The 19,690-nt window shown below is 57.8% G+C and overlaps 1 protein-coding gene across 2 annotated transcripts in view; it reads right to left on the bottom strand.

Annotated features, from left to right (window-relative positions):
* The window catches only part of PDGFRB (platelet derived growth factor receptor beta), a 38,022-nt gene extending 19,240 nt beyond the window's left edge, over nt 1-18,782 (bottom strand). The window contains exons 1-4 of one of the 2 annotated variants that reach the window (XM_069483928.1): nt 18,714-18,782; nt 2,716-2,761; nt 1,327-1,650; nt 549-815 (exon numbers count right to left, since the gene is read on the bottom strand). In XM_069483928.1, coding sequence (XP_069340029.1) covers nt 549-815; nt 1,327-1,650; nt 2,716-2,755 — 631 coding nt within the window. In that variant the 5' untranslated portion in view covers nt 2,756-2,761; nt 18,714-18,782. Of the gene's footprint in view, nt 1-514; nt 816-1,326; nt 1,651-2,715; nt 2,762-18,713 lie in introns of those variants that run through there. The other variant, XM_069483930.1, reaches the window with a different exon arrangement.
* Between the last annotated feature and the right edge of the window lie 908 nt (nt 18,783-19,690).

The raw sequence follows: 19,690 nt of genomic DNA, 5'->3' as shown, positions 1-19,690 counted from the left end.
CAAAATCTCTGTCCTCACAAAGCCGATATTCTAGAAGAAATAACAGTCTGGAAATCAAAGTACTCTCTGGGGATCTAAGTACAGGAGAAATTTGTTGAGCACATACCATGGGCCAGGTACCTGCACCTTCCGTCTTTCGTTTTATTTAATCTTCACAATAATCCTATGAGGTAGGCAGTCATTACATCCTCACTTTACAGAGGAGGAAGCAGGCTCGGAGAGATTATGTGCTTCGTGTAAAGTCACTCAGATGGGAGATGGCAAAGCTGGGATTTCAGCCCAACTGGCTCCAAAGCCTATGCCTCTGCCCAGCACGTTTATACAGCCCAGCTCTGCCACTAATGCATCCTGCAACAGTGAGCGAACTCCACGCTCACTCTGAGCCCGGGTTTCCTGATCTGTGAAATGCGGAAAACACTACCTCCTTTCCAAGGCTGTAGTGAGAACCCAGAGAAAAACTGAGTTGCGTGTGTAGACTAGAAAGGGCTACACCTCTGCGAAGGGTTATACAGGCCTCTGCTGAGCATCAGGCCAGAAAGGGGGCTCACCCTGGAGTCTGTAGACATAGAAGGCATCGGAATCCACCTCCCTGTCCCCGATGGTGGTTTTGCAGATGTAGCTCCTGTCCTCAAAGGTGCCAAAGAAGCCACGTTGGTGGTCATAGGGGACAGGCAGTGGGACATCCACTTTCTTCTCGTGCAGTGTCACCACCAGCTGTGGGTCTGTCACTCGGCATGGAATTGTGATCTCAGTTATTTCCGTGAGAAAGATGAATAGTTCCTCGGCGTCATTAGGGAGGAAGCCCACAGTGGGATCTGCCGGGGTGGAGCCATGAGTGAGGGTCAGGGCAACTGGGTGTCTTGCTATCCTCTGAATGGCCATGTGACTTTGAGCCCTCTCTGGCCCTCAGTCTCCCCGTTACAGAATAAGAATGCTCCCAGAGGTCCCTCCGGCTCTACCATTTGATACTGACAGTGCCAGGGTAAGAGGGCAGACAAGCCACAAGCTGAAGCACAGCTGATACCTGGAGCTTGGAGAATGGGGACGATGGAGTGTGGGGGCCAAGAGGGAGCAGATTGGAACCAGTTGAGAATATAGCGCTCTTGGGAGGCGGGCATGGGTGGGCTGGCAGGGAGCAGACAGATATCTAGGCCAGGGAGTGGGAGTGAACACACTCCCGGACTGAGCCAGGATGGATTCTGTGATTTGTCTGCAGTTCCAAGACGGCTGCCTTTCACAACATCACTGAAGCACTCTCTGAGCTCCCCTGATGCCCTCAGTTGAGAAAAGGGGCAGGGAACAGGCACACAGGCCGGGGGTCCTTACCTGGCACAAAGATGTAGAGCCGTTTCCGCTCACCAGGGCTCAGCCCACGGGAGTCATTGTAGGAGCAAAAGTATTCTCCCGTGTCTAGCCCAGTGACATTCGTCAGTGTCAGCATGCTGGAGAAGGTGCCGTCCTGGGTCTTGGTCATTTCCTGCGGGGGCTCCTGGGACATCCGTTCCCACACTACTGGAGCTGAACCCGAGCAGGTCAGAACAAAGGTGCTGGATACATTGAGGACAAGCTCCGGTCCCGGGGGTGCGATGACCAGGCCCTGAGACACCTGTGGTTCCAGCAGTAACAGCAGGGGCAGCACCAGCACCTGGCCTTTGGGAGAGGGGGCATCAGATGTCAGGGCACAGGGGCCTCTGCACTCTCCCACAGCCGACCCTGGGGGGCGGCCATGTATGCACAGACCCCGAGTCCTTCCAGAACGCACTTCCCTTGTCCAGCATAGACTAGAATCCTTTGCCCATGGCTCTGAGCCCTGCTGATCCAGTGCCAGGGCCCCAGGGGCTCCTCCTGACCTCCTGTCTCAGTCCCTTTAGACCCCCAGCCTCTGAGTCCTTCAGCAGCGCTGTTTTCAGGCAGTAGGCACAGGAGGGGTCAGGAAATCCTCGGGAAGCAATTCCCCAGCCTGCAGTTCCTGCATTACTTCCCAGGTCACTTTCTGAGCCTCTTCCCTGCAGCTGCCCCAGCTGCCCAGGGTCCACCCAAAGCCCACAGGTGGCCCTGCTTAAGAGGGGGGTGGAAGAGAGGGGCCCAGGTAGCTCAGAATGGGGACAGACCAAGGCAGGGAAGATGCCGAGGCCCCTGTGGGCTGGCGGGGACTGGGGTTGGGGGTGTGTGATAAGTGATTGGTCCTCCCCCCATGGCATCCCCTGGGGCAGGAGTCTGTAAGTCATGCCCCCATGCTCCCTGGTGATGAAAACCAGGAGAGGCCCAGACAGGTGAGCAGCAAGTCAGCCAGCCCATCCGACCCCCGTCTGCCGGGCAGGCCCTTGGCTGGTCACGTAACAGGCAGGAGTGAGGGGAGGGGGATGCTGAGAAGTCGGGAGCTCCCAGCCAGTGAGGGGTCCAGGCAGGGGCCGCAGATCAGCCAGACTGAGGAGACACGGGAGGCTAGGGGCAGGTGCTAGAGGTTGGGGTGAGGTCTGAAGGGCCAAAAAAGGACTTGAGCTGATGGTTCTGGACAAGTAGAACTGAGCTGGCCATGGGCAGTCGAAGGAGACCTCCACGGAGGCCCACGGCGATACAGGAATCGGAGTCCCAAGAGCGCAGCAGTGCTCCTGCACTCCCATGCTCTGGTGCTGGCACGCCCTGCCCCTGCCAGCTTCAGGGATCTGCTTAGCAGCTCCCTGGGACCCCTACCCCTGCCCCCAGTCTACCTACCTTTGAGGACCAGAACTGGCATCACACCCGGAAGCCGCATGGTGTCCTGCAGAGTTAAACAGAGGTTAGGGCCCAGGGTGGGCGGAGGCAATGCCAGGGTTCATCTTAGCACCTGGTTCCTGCTGAGTAAGCCCCAGCCTGGGTCTCCAGCCTCCGTGTCCGTGGGGCTGAAGCCAAAGGCCACCGCGTCCCAAGGCTGAGAGGGCACTCATGACCACAGGTCCTCTTCCCTCCATACTGGGTGCAGCCTCAGGGTGCCTGGCCCCTGCTTTGGCTCTGCCTCTAACTCTCGTGTGGCCTTGGCTGAGTCCCCTGCCTCTCTCTGGGCCTTAGTTTCCCTGTGTGTACAGTGGGGGTGGGGAAGTTGGGCTGGACAGCGTCCAGGGGCCTGCCAGCTCTGACAGCCTGTCCTCCAGATGACAGTTCCAATACCAGGCTCTTATCTGCCAGGACAAATATTTGGGAAAGTGTGATGAAAGGCCTGGGGGAGAAGGAGGGGCAGAGCCAGAGAACTCCCACAGCTCCACAAGCACAACAGGAAATGGAGGCGGCTGCGAGCTGTGGGAAGGGGGGAGTCGGGGCTGTGGAATGTGGGGGGTGGGCCTGGCCCCCTTTCCTCAGCCCAGAGCAGCATGAGGAGGCCCAGGGGAGAGGGGCCAGAAGCTGGGCCCGGGAGAGGCCCGGAAGGTCCTTGGAGACCGCGGAAGCCAAGCGTCCCACTCCCTCCCCCGGGGTCCAGATGGGGAAACTGAGGCTCTGAGAGGCAAAGAAGTTTGCCCAGGGCTCCACAGCAGAGCTTGCCGAGAGGAAGACAAAGAGACCTGGAACGATGGAAGCAGAGAGACAGAGACACAGAGAGAGGGGTGTGTGCAGAGACAGCGCCAGAGGCACAGAGCAGAAGCAGGGACAAAGAGACAGACGGAACTGAGTGGGTCTGTGCTCTCCCCCTGCCTTGGTGGCCACACCTCAGATCCCAGATGACCACCGAGAGCCAGGTCTGCCAAGGGTCTGCCTGCAGCATGGGCACGAAGGGAGCCGGTGGTTGGGGGCTGCAGAGCGAGAACTGTGGGAATCGACCATGCGACGAGGTGTCGAGGACCCTCCCAGTGCGGTGGGGCTGCCAGCCTGGCCCGGCCGCTGAGGCCACGCCCAGCTTGTCCCCACCTCTGCATCTCACCCCAATTCAGTTTCCAATTCAGGGCCGGGGAGCCAGGTTTGTGCCCCAGGATGCTACCTCCTGTGCCACTGCTACCTCTGTGGCCCGAGTGTCCGGCTCTGGGAGTGGACAATGACGAGTGTACCACCTACAGGGCTGCATTCACATGCAGGGGCGGGGCAGTGGCAAGGCCCCCGGCCTGTGGACCCCCAACGCCAGCTCTGGCCAACACCTCAAGAAGCAACCTAAGCAAATCTGCTCCTCTCTCCCTCCCTCCAGACCGCTGCCCAACGGTCCCCTCATTTCTTCCTCTCCCCCTCCAAATGGCTCCAGACCCAAAGCCCACCCCTTCTGATGCCCCTCCATGGCGTCCCCACTCTTCTCCCTCCTGCCCCAGCCCCTCCAGCTGGACAGTGGGCCTCCTCGGGCAGGAGGAAGCAGCACCAAGGCAGAGCCAGCAGCCCCCACGGAGGCCCCTGTGCCCCTCGGTGGGTGCCCCTCTGGCTCCCCACTTCCTGCCCGAGATCTCAGCCAAAGAAAATCATTAGCAGCCCAGGCTGGGGGAGGGGGTCGCTTCAGCCTCCCTGCCCCTCCCCTCCCAGCCTCCTGGGCTGGCCACGATGTTTATTATTCTAAAGGAGGAATTTGGCCGGCTGGCCAGGAGATGGGAGGTCACTGCAGCAGGGCTGGCCTGGCTCTGGAAGGCCGGGCCAGTGTGGGCTGTCCCTCATGGCACCAGCCCCCGACCCTGCTCCCATGTGGCACTCAGTCCTCTCCCCTTCTGCCCTCTCCTGCTGGGCCTGGGCTAGGGGACGCCTAGAGTCTGAGACTCTGAGCTCAGGGGGACCCTTTCTGAATGGGCAGCAGAGGCCCAGAGAGGGACAGAATCCTGCCCCAGTCACACAGCAAAAAGGCAGATTCAGGCTGTGGGGAGAAGATAGGCTGGGCAAAGAAGCTCGGGGACAGTGTAGATGACTTAGGGAGGGTGTAGGCACCCCAGGGATCTTGGACTGGCTTCGCTCTCCATGAAATGAGCATTTCAGCTCCCTTCACAAGCATCACGGATTCACTGTAAAACTGAGAGAGTCTCTAGCCCTCTCTGGGACTCTGTTTCCCCATCCATATGCAGAAAGGTTGGGATGGATCATCTCAAAGGGCTGTCCGTACGAAGTCTAAAGCTCTGCCTTTTTGACTAGCCAAAGAGAAGGTTCTAGTCACTATTATTTTCACTGGGGGGACTGGAGGAGATGGGGGCTGGTAAGGAGAATGGGGTGACATTCCTGAGGCCAGAGTCCCACGAGAATCCATCACTCATCTCATCCCATGGATGGAATTTCCCTGACCGGTCACAGACTTGCTGTGTGGGCTTTGACAAGTTGTTTCCCTCTGTGGGCCTCAGTTTCCCCATCTATACAATTAGGAGTTAGACAACAGTCTTCCAGGTGGCTTTCAGCCAATGAACTGGTGACATGAAACCCAGGAGGTGGCAGGGAAAGGGTGGTATGGACAACCATAAACCAAAGATGGAGGACCAGGAGGACCACAGTGGAGCTCGGGGGACCCAGAGTTGACCTCCCGGGCCATCCTGGATGCTCACTGACATGCCCAGCTGCCCACCCAGTGCCTTCTGGACCTCTTTGTGCTTCCCAGAGGCTGCTTTGTTTCCAGCCAACCCCAGGGAGGCCTGGGCAGGTGACCTGGGGGTGGTGGCTTGCCTGTGACAACTTCCCTTCTTCAGGGGGAGAGCTGTGCTCCAGGGAGAAGCCACCTGGGACAACCTGGGTGTCACAGTCAGGCATCCTTCCCCCTGCCTCATCCCCCTGCCACACTCTCCTGCCCAGGGAGCCCGCTAAGCAAAGAAAGGGAGGACACCCCTAGGTATCCCCCGTTTACCCATGAAGACAGTGCTGTGTACCAGGAAGACCTCAGATTCCTCCTGCTCCGGCCAGGTTGGAGGGTCAGAGGCCCAAAGATGGGGTCATGCCCGGCTCCTCACAGCGAATCAGAGGGACCCCTTAGGGGAACAGAGTGAGGACCCTAAGTCCAGGGGAGCAGAGTGGTGGCCCCAAGTCTAGGGGAGCAAGCATTCTTGGAGAGTCATTCTCAGAGCCCCAGCCTTCCCTCCTCCCAGCACATACAATTCTCTGCTCGTTTCCCACCGCCTTAATCTAAATAAATCCAGTCCATCTTGGCCACATCCGCTAGCAGCAGCTTCCCTCCCTCAGGGTCCTGAGGCTCCCACGACATAGGCAGGCCAGGGAGGGGCCCTGCCTCGCTGCAGGGGGGCCGGGGGAGCCGGCACACGGTGAGCACATGCACGCAGCACAGATGTCTGCCTACGCACTCGTTCACACGCTCCTCTGAAAGTCACACAAGTGCAACAGGCTATGTGCGTGCCCAGCCCTCACGTAGGCACTAAACATGTGCATGCCCACACAAAACACACGTGCACGCAGCTCCCACTGTGCCCAGCACGTGAGCACACAGCACGAATTGCTGCCTGGGTGCTCTCTCGTGTGCCTACTGGAGATCACCCGTGTGCAACAGATCACATGTGTACCTGGTACATAAAACATGCACAGAGTATGTGCACAGAGAACCCCAGCCTCACCTGGACATGCATCCATACGCATGCACAGACAAGCCAGAAAGCCGACGTGTGTTGTGCATTTACCGCACCAGGGACCGTTCTGAGCACGGGACGTGTATTGACTCACTTGACTCAGTCAGCTCTGTGGGGTAGATACGATGATCATTCCCATTTCACAGGTGGGGAAACTGAGAAACACAGAGCCGGTAGGGGTAGGGCAGAGACTGAAGTGAGGTGATGTGACTCAGCGCTCTATGCCACTCCCCGCTCGGCTGCTTCTCTGCTCGATGTGCGTGTTTGGTTGGGTCTGGGAGAGGGCAGTGGGGACTGATGGAAACAGACAGATCTGATATTTACTTAGCTGAGAATCGACGGGACTTGGTGATTGATCGTGGAGGGGCTAGACAGGGAGCTATCATAGGTGAGCCTCACCCCTGTTTCTGGCTCGGAAGCCTGAGGGGCATGAGTGTGTGCACTGAGGGGACTCTGCTGCTTTCTGAGATGAGAGTGAGGCCAGAGGGCAGGGGTGAGAGCTGCCGTGCTGTGGAGGGGGCCTAGGATGTGGAGGGTCTGTGGGCTGGAGGTGGGAACAGGCTGGGTAGACAGCCTGGAGACGGGGACAGGCGGAAGTCCTGCTGGGGGAGAAGGGGGCGCTGGGGCAGGCAGGCCCAGGCCAGGGATGCTCTGAATATACAAGATGCCTGAGGGAGGAGGAGGCCTGGCCATAGGGTCACGGGGGCAGAGTCTTGGAATGTCAGAGCTCCACAGCCCTCAGGGATCATCTATCGGGAGCCGCCTTCCTGTGCCCCATCATACAGATGGGGAAACGGAAGCTTGGAGAAGCAAAGCGAGAGGCCCCTGTGTTTTGGCCTAGGCAGGATGGGCGCAGGTGGCTGACGGTGCTGAAGCTCACCTGGCTGGGCAGCCCCAGGCCTCCGCCCCTGCTCAGACGTGAGGCTGGTGGCTCAAGGCGCAGGGTGCAGACAGCAGCTGCTGCCCTTGCCATCGTCACAGCACACCCCTGCCCCGCCACACATTGACCTTTGTATCAGGTCACTTTCCCTGCACTGTCCCAGCCAGGCAGGGATCGGCCACTAGGACTCAGAGGAGGTGACTTGCTGAGTTGCTGGGAGAGTGAGACACAGACTGCAGGCTCCTAGAAGTGAGGGAGTGACACAGGTGTTGTGATGCAGTGTTGGGACACTACTGACCTTCTGACGTTATCAGAAGGGTCATCGAGCCATGACGATGTCGATGACCAACAGGAGGGTAGTGTACACAGCATGGACACGCCGGACAAAGGGATGATTCACTGCTGGGCAGGACAGACCAAGACAGCCTGAGATGTCATCATGCTACTCAGAACAGCATGAAATTCAAAACTTATACATTGTTTATTTCTGGAATTTTCCATTTAATGTTTTTGGACCACGGCTGACTGTGGGTAACTGAAATTATGGAAAACAAAACTGTGGATAAGGGGAACTACTGTACGGTCCCATCTTGTCCCTAGGCCTCAGTTTCCCCATCTGTACAACAGGGTGGGCAGGGCTGTCCTGGGAGCATTCAGGACGCTGCTCTGGAAGGCTGCTGTGCTGAGTTAGACGCTGGGGTGGGGGCGGGGGCACTGGGGAGGGGCCCAGCCGGGATGTCATGACTCAGCTCAGAGAAGGCAGCCAGTTCCAGGCCTGGGAGTGTGTAGGGGCAAGAAGCATCTGGAGCCAGGGATGGAGTCCTCCCGCCAGCAGCTGGAGGGGAGGAAAGTGACCGCAGCGTAGCAGCCCGGACCTAGCAGAGAGCATGGCCCATGCAGCCTTCCCCAGGCAGGCTGAGATGTGGGAGCCAGGGAGGAAGGCAGGGTCTGGAGGGTGGGGAGACAGTTACAGGTAGGGAGAAGAAACCTGGGAAGGGGCGGAGGTTCCCGCCTGTCCCCCTCAATCCTATACCCACTTCTCTCTGTTGGAAAGGGCTCAGTGCCCCACCCCTACACAAGGACTCTGCCCACAAGCCTCAGGACCACACAGTGATGGAGCTTGATCACCAGGCCCAACCCTCTAGGCCATGCTGCTTCCGGATCCAGGGGCCCTCATATTTTCCAGGTACACAAAGTCTCCCTGAACAAAGCAGGAGAAATGGGCTAAGCTGGCGCCTCGCACGGGCTCTAGTTGTGGAAGTCCGAGTGGACGGAATACAGTGTCGCTTCCATGGAAGGCCGTCCTGGTCCCCCACCCCCGCCCATCTGGCACCAGCTCGGTTGCCTCTGGCTGCCCCATAGCAGCCCCTCTCCTGGCTCCTCACTTCCCATCTTTCCCCTCTCACCTGTTCTCACGTCCCAACCAGGGGGACCTTTCTGAAACACCCATCTAACTTTGTGCCTCCCCCGGCCCCTCTGTGGCTCCCCAAGGCCCTCAGGCCAAGGCTGGCTTCGTAGCCCGGCCTTTAAGAACCTTCCGGCCCGGGCCCCCGAGACAGCTCCCTCAGGACCCAGGGAGGACAGCTGCCGCCCTCCCAGCTCCCAGGGCCCAAGTCAGGGCCCCACACTCGTCATTCGTTCTGTGCTCCTCCCCCCCGGGGGGCCTCCCTAGGGACACAATGGAAAGAAATGACCTATTTTCTGGAAGTCTGAAATAAAATGAAACATCTGTCTGGAACGGAGCCAGGCTGATAAAGAACGGACTGATCGCCCGGCCCGAGCCCCCACCCCCGCAGCACACCCCCGACCCGGCAGGCAGAGTGTGTGCGCCCGGGGTGAGGGGCCACGCCGGCCGGCGCTTGGAACAGTGCGTGGGAAAGCACTCAGTGTGTGCCTCGAGGCTGTGGGGGCCCCAAGGGAGGAGCCTGGGTCCCCATGAAGGCTAGGAGCCAGCCTGGGAAGGAGGTCAGTGAGGGGGAGGCCGGCTGCAAGCCCCCGCCTGCCACCACGATTGCACTTCCTGCCTCCCGAGGCGCCTTGCTGGCCTCCTGCACTCAGCCCCCACGGCCACCCCTTAGGCCCAGTGGATCCCTGGCCCAGAGTCCCCCGGACCCCATCTGGGCCCCCGACAGCCCTTTCAAAAGGAACAGGGACTTAGCTGGCCTTGAAAATAGCAAGAATAATAATAACTACCTTTGAGTTAGTACAGCTGACCCTTGAACAACACGAGTTTGAACTGCCTGAGTTCACTTACATGCAGATTTTTTCAAAAAGCGAGCCAGCCGCTCCTGCCTCCCCTTCCACCTCCTCCACCTCTTCCTCCTCTGCCACGCTGAGACAGCAAGACCAACCCTCCTCCTCCTCCTCCTCCTTCTCAACCTGCTCAACAGGAAGACAACGAAGATGAAGACCTTATCTAATAAGCCACTTCCACTTGATGAATAGTAAATATATTTTCTATTCCTTATGATTTTCTTTTTTCTAGCTTACTTTATTGTAAGAAGACAGAATATAATACATACGACATACAAAATATGTGTTAATCAACTTTACGTTATCAGTAAGGCTTCCAGTCATAGTAGGCTAGTCGTAGTTAAGTTTTGGGGAAGTCAAAGGTTACACACAGATTTTTGGCTTTGTGGTTGGCCAGCGCTCCTACCCCCCAGGTCGTCCAAGAGCCAACTGTATCTATCGCCCAGCACCTGGGGGAAGCTTTTCATGTGAACCATCTCCCCGGGTCCTCAGAACAATCCCACATTAGTGCTGCTTCCTCATTTCACAGATGAGGAACGGGGCGGCTCGCGGCTCAGAGAGGTTACGCTGTTTACCCGGGATCACAGAGCTTGCCAGGGGTAGATCTATGCTCCGTCTGGGCAGAATGGCTCCAGAGCACACAGGCCCAGCGCCCACGTAACCGTCGCTCTGCGGCAGGAGCCAACGACAGAAGCCCCGCGAAGAGCGTAGCCCAGTACCTGGCACGGAATGAGCACCACACACAGGGAACCGCCAGCCTCATTCTCTCACCCGCGTTTTCCTGACTTCTTTCTTTCTTTCATGCTCTCTTTTGAGCTGAGCGAAGCTGAAGCTGACAGTTTGTCGGGGAGACAGTCACACGATTTTTCACAGAGCCATACAATCTTAGGAGTGGGAGGGGCCGTACATACTCTCTATTCGCACCCCCCAACCTTCTCTGCAATTGCACACCTCCCATGACAGGGATCTCACCCCCTCACCGTGGCCCATTCCATTCTTGGCCAGATCAGAGTCCTCAGAGGTCAGGCTACTAGAGACTTTAATTACATGAGCACGATCTCTCTCATCGCATCCTCTACCTGTTGCTCCTGTTTCTGCCCACCAGCCTCCCCACCCCCAACCCAGGACATCTTTCTTCTCGTTCATTGTTCTGATGGCCCCCAGTCTGAAAACAAACAAAAGCTCCTACTAATTTGGAGTCAAGCACTCTGCTAAATGAGATACTCTGGGAATTCTGTCTCATCCTCTCAACAGCCCTGTGAACGGGGTACTCGTTATCCCCACTTCACAGTCGAGGAAACTGAGTCTCAGGGAGGATTGCTAACTTGCCCAAGGTCACACAATAAGCAATTAGGAGCTGGAACGCAAACGCAGGCCGGTCTGACTCCAAAGCCCGTATCCTTGACCGCCATGCCAGACCGCCTGTCTCCTGCCCAGAAACGGCTCTGTCCACAGCGTAGCTCCCACGTGGGGCTCTCCCTGCTGGGTCCATACAGAATCCAGGCTTCCAGGGATGAGAGGGCCCTCAGAGGTCGGACCCTGCCCCTGCCCTCATTGAGGGGCAGTGTGTGCAGGGGCCTGTCCCAGGTCCCCCAGTAATCCGAGAGTCAAGCTAGATAGAACTCAGCAGCTTTCTGCAACTTCACTGCAGAGACTGAGGGTCAGCGCAGAGGTGGAGCAGGGACCCTGGGCTGCCTTGAGGCCCATCCTGAGGGCCTCTGAGATGGGCATCCAGCAGTCAGGCCAGGTGTGTGGCCAGCGCTGCCACAGACCTGCTGTGCTCAGGGCCCAGGCCTGCCCCTGCTGGGGCCCCAGCACCCCTTTCCCCGTTCACAGAGGGCCGGGGCCTCCGCAGCTGCAGAGTTCCAGGCCGCCGCCATCCCTCGGCTTCCCTCCCTGTCCCCACCCCCCAGAGCCTCATCTCCGGCCGGTGCCATGGTAACGGAGAGCACCAGGGCCTGGCAGCCAAAGGAGCCCCTGAGAGGGGTCCCAGGCTGAGGCTGGGGAGGGGGGTGTGGCAGGCGCAGACAAGCAAACCTTCTGTTCCCCGGGCTGCTGCCAGCCTGGATCAGCCCTGGGTCGGGGTGGGGGCCGCAAACAGAATGGGCTCTCAGAGCCAAGTGGGCAGGGGACAGGCGGGCCTCGGGGCCCGTTTGTGCTGACCCACCAGCACACAGCCTCCCCCACCAGCCCGGAGCCCGCGAATCCCACAGGCGTAGCTAGCAGAGGAGTAAACCCGCCATTAATTGGTGCCAATTAGGGAACATTGAGATTCCCCTCAGAGCCCTCCCGGGCGGCAGCGGCGGAGCAGGAGGGGAGAAAACGCCCATGTTCCACTGACCCTCTCTCGCTTTCCCAGCAGCTGTTCTCCCAACGCTTCCTCCGGTCGTTCACTTAGGCTCTCTGTGCCTCAGTTCCCTCATCTGTAGCTTGGGGCTCGCTGGTCACTGAGCTGCCACGGCCATCGAAGGAGTTAATGCAGGCAAAATGCTTAGGTCAGGGCCCGGCACACCGCCCTCTGCAGAGCTAGTGGACGCGTTATTATTATTCATTCACTCATGGGAGAATAAGTCACTCACTCACTCACTCAGCCTCGAGCACGCAGCCAAGACTCTGCTAGACTCGCTGTCAGCAGAGGACGCCAGTGATAAATGAGACGGTGCAGGAAAGCCTCGCCCCAGAAAGCGCCTCGGGAAGGGGCAGCGGCTCTTGCTATTGGGACTGTCAGCAGCAGCAGCCCTTGCTAGCGCGAGGAGGGCCTCGTCCTGGAGCACCCGGGGATTTAGTGGCCCTCCCAGGACCCGACTCAAGTCTAATGACTCCCAGTCTCCTGTCTGTCAACTAGTTCTTTCCTGTACCTCGTCTTAGTCCCCTAATTTAATTTCCCACAAATCAGGAAACCCACCTAATTTTTGGGATTTCTTCCAGTTCCTAATATGGGATTAGGCCTACAGTAGGTGCTCAATAGATGCTTTACACAGCATGAGAAATCATCTGGCTGGGTAGGGTCAGCTCTTTTGGCCCTCAGCTGCCCCCTAATAACACAGGGTTCACCAGGCTGGGGAAGTGGGACGGGCAGACAGCGGTGACCCTTTCCTTCCAGGGAGGTGATTTGGATGGGCCAGTGGGGGCAGAACAGACATACGGGACTCTGAAGCCAGCAGGCTGTGCCCAATGCCACCCAGGGAAGGGAAATGGCGTGGGAGCCCTGCCAGGCCAGGAGCAGCCACTCCAGCTTGAAGCCACTCACTCCTGGGTCCAAGTCCCAGTTTTACTACCTCGTAACTCTGTGACTTCTCTGAGTCTCAATTTCCTGGAAAATGGCATGAGAGACCTCTTTTTCCACTGCCAATGATGCAAAGCAAATTGGCACGTCACAGGTGCTTGGTACATGGTAATACTATGGTTATCCCAGTGGGGAGGGCTTCCTGAGGGAGGTGGCCTTGAGCTAGGCCTCCAGAGTTAGTTGGGTTCTTTGGCAGATGATGCCAGGGAGGGGTGTTCCACGGGGCTCCTTGGGAGATGGCAAGGCATCCGGGAGAAATGGCAGGGAGAGATCTGTTTGGCTAGAAATTGGGGCTCTTCAGCAAGAAGCTGGGTGATGGGGCAGAGAAGGAAGCAGAGGTCGCTTTGGGAAAGGTTTGGGGTCCTGGGCAAGGATTTGGGCTTTGCCCGGGAGGCACCAGGAGGCCAACTTTTCAGGGCATTGACAGTGAGGGTGGGTGGCCAGCTGCAGTAGCTCCAAGCACTGTGGTGTGTGGGGCTTCCGCACAGGAGGGTGACACGAGCAGGCTGGCATTTTGTGGGAGGCTATGGATTAGGATGGGGACACTGGAAGCAGCAAGGCCAGTTTCGGGGATGAAAGCCATCCCAAACCTAGCCTGAACGCACTGGCAGGACCCGCTACATAATTTGCCAGGCAAGTACAAAATGAAAATGCAGGGCTCCTTGTTAAAAAATGATTAAGAATTTCAAGATGGTGATTGCAGAACATTCAACCAAGCACAGGCCCTTCTAAGCATGGGGCCCTCATGAGGTTGAATGCTCAAGAAGTCATCCCTGTTCCTTAGACTAGAGGGGAGGCCATGTGTCTGTCTCCATCTGTCCATCCATCCATCCATCCATCTGTCCACCAGCCCATTTATCCATCCCTACCTGCATTTATTTATCCATTCACTATTTCACTATCCATTCAGCAGCTAGGCCACAGGTTGGGAGCTGATAAGGACACAGTGACAAGTGAGATGGGAGTAGCCCACAGTCCACTGGGTCAAACCTGAGTCTTCACCTTCAGTGCTCTGGGTTGGGAGGGGCCAGGGCTCCTGTGGCATGTTTGTAAAGCTGAGCCCGCCCCCCTAGGGCTAACTGAAAACACCCCGCCCCAAGCTCACTTAGGCTCAGACTCAGGAATGGAGAAGCTGGTGGGGTCACTGCCTCTTGGGTTTTATTTCCCAGTAACCAGAGCAGCAACAAGGATGTGGTAAAACAGCCACAAGAAGCCTGGCAGGGACTCTCAGGGACTAAGGGCAGAGCCAGTTGGACCTCTGGGTCACCGGGCTTCTCTCTAGGCCTCTCCCCTTTAAAGAAGAGAAAACTGTGGCCAGAATGGAGAAGTGATGTGACTGAGAGGTCCGTGGTGCAGAAAACTACCCAGGGGACTCCCATCCCTCGTCAGGACGGCCTCACCCCAGAGAGACTGGAGGCTGAGCCTTGGACCACAGAGGTGGAGCTGGACCTCCCCAGGCCTTCAGAGAGGTGGCAAAGATGTAGCCCCTGTGGTGGAGCAGAGGACAACCCAGGTTCTAGGCTCAGTGTCATCACTGATGATCTTTACGAACTTAGGTGCATCCCTTCGCCTCTCTGGACCTCAGTCTCCCACCGATACAGTAAGCAAGTCCAACCAAGTGACCCAAAAAGTCCTTTTCATCTCTAACATTCAGGAACTTTCTGACCGTCTACGCCTCCCAAGGGACAGCCCTCTCCATCACAGGGCGGAGAAGCTGGCACCTCTAGCAGATGAAAGGTTCCAGACACCTGAGACATCAAATAGCCCTGATCTGAAGTAAGAAGAGAGGATATTAATGCAGTTAAAGCAATATGCTTTGATTTCCAGCCTCCTATACCAGGCTGGGGGTGGAGTGCTCCAGAAAGCATCTGGGAGGGGGCTCTGGGGCCAGGGCTCAGGGGTTCAGGAAGCTCTTTTTCCTGAGGCCCTGGACCTGAAGGCTTGAGAGGGATGCAAGATGGGCTTCTACACTGGAAGCAACAAGTGTGTGAATTCCGCTCCCACTCCCACCAGAGGTGGGCGTCTGTGTCCATTCCTCCCCTCCCCTCTGGACCCCATCATCCGTCTGGGCCAAAGAAAGCCTTGCTTCCTCTTGAAATCAGAGCATGTGGGGTTCGAAAATCCAGCATTGGAAGGGATCTAAAAGGTCCCAGTATCCACGCACAGCCCCTAACAGTCCACCTCCCGACCTTCCTTGCTCACTGTCCCAGGAAAATGGGCATGTGGGGCCCTGAGAAACTGAGCGCATTAAGGGGCTGCTCTAATTGCTAGAAAGTTCCTCCTCGTTATTGCAGGTTAAAGTTTTCCATTAGTGGTCATCGATCCTGCCCTCTTTCTGTAATGTGTAGAGAAAGGGTAAGAAGAAATCCTTTCATTGTGAAGTTAAATATGCATGATCCCTGAGTACACAGCAAGGCTTGTGCGGCTGCCAATCTGGGCTGGCGTGGCTTGGAATCCTGAAATTGTTTTAGGGCTGGAAGAAAGCTTAGCGAGCATCTGGGTCAACCTCCTTGTTTGACTGATGGGAAAACTGAGGCCCCGAGAGGGACTGACTTGCCCACAGTCACACAGGGTTCGAGGGTCTGATGACCACCTCTGGAACACAGCCCCACAGCTGAGGCTCTTTCTCAGAGTTTACTCTGGAACCCCAGGGTGTCCTGGGCCCCATCCAGCCGCTCATCACGGGACTCTGGAGTCAGAAACACGCGGGAGCGAGTCCCAGCTCCACCACTTCCTAGCTGTGGGACTTTGGGCAACTGACTTAACCTCTCTGGCATTTCCTCATCTGTAAAATGGGGAGAGTTTCTATCTACTCCTCGAGGTTGCCGTGATGATTAAATTAGTCCAGCAAATATTTACTGAGAGCTTACTGAATCCCAGGCAAGTGTTAAGCACTGAGGAACACAGCAGTGAACTCGGAGGTAACGGATGTAACACACAATTGAGAGCACATAGAAATGGCTCGGAAGGGTTGGCTCCTGTATGCCATCCTGCCCACGCTGCTTCCTAGCTCAGTGATATGAGCTCTGACCCTGGGGAGGCACCCAACACCCCTTTCCTGCTCTCCTCCCTCCCTGGGTTGCAAGGGAGGACTGTGAAAAGAGTCCCATTCCAGGGACCCACCAGCCCACTGACTAGAGACCCTTGTGTCCCTTTCTCCCTCCCACCAAACCCGGCAGCCTGTCCCGAGCAAAACACCCCAAGCATCCTCCTCCAGCCTGGGAGGCAGCTGGTCTCAGAGTCAGACTGTGGCTTGTGCCTGGAGGAGGGACACAGGCCTTTAGAACACACTTGGGGTCCAGGTCCCTTCCACGGGCACAGCCCTTTGCAGGCTGCAGACCAATTTCATAGCCATGTGGTCCTGTGCAGCAGTGGCCTTAGTCCACCCGTGAAGTGCAGGGGCCGTGCGGAGCACCTGGCCTATGCTGTCGCCTCTTGGAGCCCACATACTGCCCTGCTGTTCACAGGGGAGAAGACTGGGGCCCAGAAAGGCAAGGCGCTGGCCCAGGGTCACACAGTCAGCCAGAGTGGAATCGGGATTAATCCACCGTCGTCTGATGCCCAAGCCTGGTGCCATTTGTCCACAGTGCACATGGCCTCCCAGGGGTGGGAGCAGCCCAGAGAGAGGACATGGGGGTCTGAGGTTGGTCACACAGTGGATGTGAACTGAGCCGGGGCAAGCACCAGGTCTCCGACTCTGCATTCACAGGGCTTTGCGCCGCCCGCCCCACATCTGGGGGCGATTACAGGTCCCAGCGCCTCTTCCCACAGAGCAGGGCGGGCTGCCTGATAACTGCTGTCTGCGAGGGGCTGCCGGCTGGATGGCCTCCTTCCTCTCGCGGGACCAAGCCAGGGCCCGGGTGGACCCTGGAGCAGTCAGACCCAAGGCTGCACTTTCTGCTGGGGAAGGTGCTGAAGCCAGGCGCGGGCTCTGTGGGAGGATGGAGGTTCTCCCCTCTGACCAGCGGCTCCCTGGGGTGCACAGGGGTTAAGTCTTTGGATACAGGCAGACTTTGGCTTAAATACCAACTCTACTAACTGTGTGACCCTGAGAAAGTCACTTAGCCTCTCCAAAGCTCGGTTTCTTCATCTGCAAAATGGGGGTAACAACACCTGTGTAATAACACCGATTGCAAAGACCTGCTGTGAGGATTACGAGGCATGTGAGGTACGAGGCACTGTGCTTGCATGGGGTGGGTGTCCAGTGATGGGGACCACGACTGTATGTATGTCCTGAATGCTGTGGATTCAGGGCCCTTGGAGCCAAGGCAGGACCGCATGACTGCAGAACATCTCACTAGGGGCCTCTGTGTACTCTGGGGGTCACAGAGGCAAACAGAGACACTTCTCCCTGCTTCAACAGAAAAGTGCAGTCTGGAGGAGCCACGTGATGTTCTGGAAGGGCACCTGAAGGAAGGCAGGAGGCCTGGGTTCTGGGCCCAGTGGGTCCCTCCTCCCTCTCACCAGCATGCTTTCTTGGCCCCACCGCCCGCCCCAGGCCTGGGCACCGGGGACAGAACGATTTCTGATGTGCAAAGAGAACACAAACAGGAGAGGGCCAAGCAGCCAGATTCCAGCAGGAAGTGCATGGCAAGCACCTGGAGGACTGTGAGCCCCTGGGAAGGCTGCCTGGAAGAGGTGGGGACGAGGATCCTTGAAAGAAAAGTGATGAGGAAGGGCATTCCAGGCCCGGGCAGAGGGAGGGTAGATCCCACAGGCAGGATGGTGCACATTCCTTCTGGGAATTCTGGGATCCGAGTGGCAGGAACAAAGGGCCTGAGTTTGGGGGAATGGGCAGGAAAGCTTACGACCCCCGAGCTCCGCCGCTTACTAGCTGCGTGGCTGCTGTGAGCCTCAGTTTCCTCATGTGAATGCGGAGGTAAAAGCAGTCGCTCCCAGGATTGTGGCTGAGCATGACGCCAGCTCGTTCTCATCAAACGCTCAGCACAGGCCCGGCGAGCGGTGCCAGTAAGCTGCAGCCGCTGTTAGGGGTCGGGATGTCTACAGGCCCTGGGAGCCACAGCAGGATCTGGGCGGGAAGCGGCGTGAGCAGATTTATGTTTCAGGACAGCACGGAGAAGGGGTAGAGGCCAGAAGGAGGGAGACGACAAGGAGGGCCGAGCAGCCTCCTGGGACCAAAGGGAATGGCCCGGAGGCCAAACCCCTCTTCACAGAGGAGCCCCCAGATTGGGCAGCTGGGCCCCAGATCCCCGGCCCCAGCGGCATGACCGCTAGGTGGGGTTGCCACAGCCCTCCTCTCCCTAGAACTTTCTTAGCTGCTGGGGGCTTGGAAGGACATCTTAGGAATCTGGAAAATTTGCAAATCCATTTAAATCCCCAAAGGTTGCCTAGCGGCTGCCTGCCCCAAAACCAAATGATTCTTAGAAACAAGGCTTGGGCCAAAGGACAGGGGCTGTGGTCCTGAGGTGCCCAGTGCCCTAACAGGTCCCCTTCCCACGTACCCTGCTTGCCTTCTCCCAATTCCCCTCTCCCGTCCCTCCCAGCTCCCCACCCCCACAGACTGTGCTGTGCTTCGGAGGCCCCTGCTCGGCACCCAGAAACCTTAGGGGATGTTTGCTGAGGGCAGGGGGCAGCAGGGGTGAGGAGGCAGAGGTCCCCGCCCCAGAGCAGGGGAAAGGAGAGAACTATCCTCCAGTCTTGACATCCCCCGCAGCCTCCCAGCCTTCTCCCATCTGGTTTTGTCAAAAACATTTTCCATTTTTTTACCTACCCAAAGAGGCGTAGGCTGGGGCAAGGGGACAGGGCAGGGGCTGGGGTTCCCAGGTCTCCCAGCACTTACCTTGCTGCCGATAGCTTCTATCACCCCCTCCAGGAAGTCCTCCTTACTGCCTTCTTCCCGTTGTCAGAAAGACTTGAAATGGGACTTGAATGGACTTGAAATGGGCAACAGTTGGGTAGGCGGGCAGGCAGGACCGCTGCAGGCTCCCCGACACTCCACTCGAAGAAGGGACACAGGGAAGGGGGTGCTGCAGGGCTGAGGAGCAGCCCAGCTTCGCCTCACTCCCAAAGCATCCTCGGGAGGAGCAGAGCCGCCAGAGGGGCTGCCCTGGGTCTGGCCGTCTGTGTGGAGCAGGGCAGAGGCTGCTGCTGGGCGGCTGGGCTGAGGGGCTGCTCTCTCCTCCCCTCTCTCCTCTCCGTTGCTGTGGGTCTGCTCTCTGGCTCCAAGATGCTCACACGGCGATCCTGGGTCCCAGATCGGGCAGACGGGGACTTCGGGCTGCTGGCAGCCCCGGCGCTCACACCACTGTGAGCTTCCCTGCCCGCCCCCACTTGGGGGAAAGGCTATAGGGCGGCCTCTGATTGGCCCGGTAGGGAGAAGGGGGGCGGGGGGCAGGGAGGGTGGACGCGTGCGTCTGTTTTCAATTTCAGGTTTTTTTCCCTTCTCTCTTTCTTTTCCCTTAAGTTTCTTGTTTTTCTTCTTCTTTTCCCTCTGCTTGCTCCCTCCCGTCGCCCGTTCTCTCAGGATGTGAAGGGATGTTTAGAAATTCCACAGCCCACGCCAGCCGCCAGCCGCTGAGTCACTTTTATTAAAGAGTGGCCTGGCCCCAATTGCCTGATGCCCGTCTCGGGTGGTGGGTCCCGCTTGCCATGACACCTGGGGGCGAGTCCTTGCTCCGTGCCTCAGTTTCCCCATCTGTAAAGGAGGCTCTGGTAATCTACGTGGTTGAGTCAGTCAACATTCATTCATTGAACAAGCACACTCAGCACTTACTATGTGCTGGACGCTGTACTGGGGGCCGGGGACACAGCAGGGAG

Source organism: Eulemur rufifrons, chromosome 10 (genome assembly GCF_041146395.1).
Source record: "Eulemur rufifrons isolate Redbay chromosome 10, OSU_ERuf_1, whole genome shotgun sequence".
Lineage (NCBI taxonomy): Eukaryota > Metazoa > Chordata > Mammalia > Primates > Lemuridae > Eulemur > Eulemur rufifrons.
The sequence above is the reverse complement of the archived record's forward strand: the minus strand, read 5'-3'. Positions and strand labels throughout refer to the sequence as shown.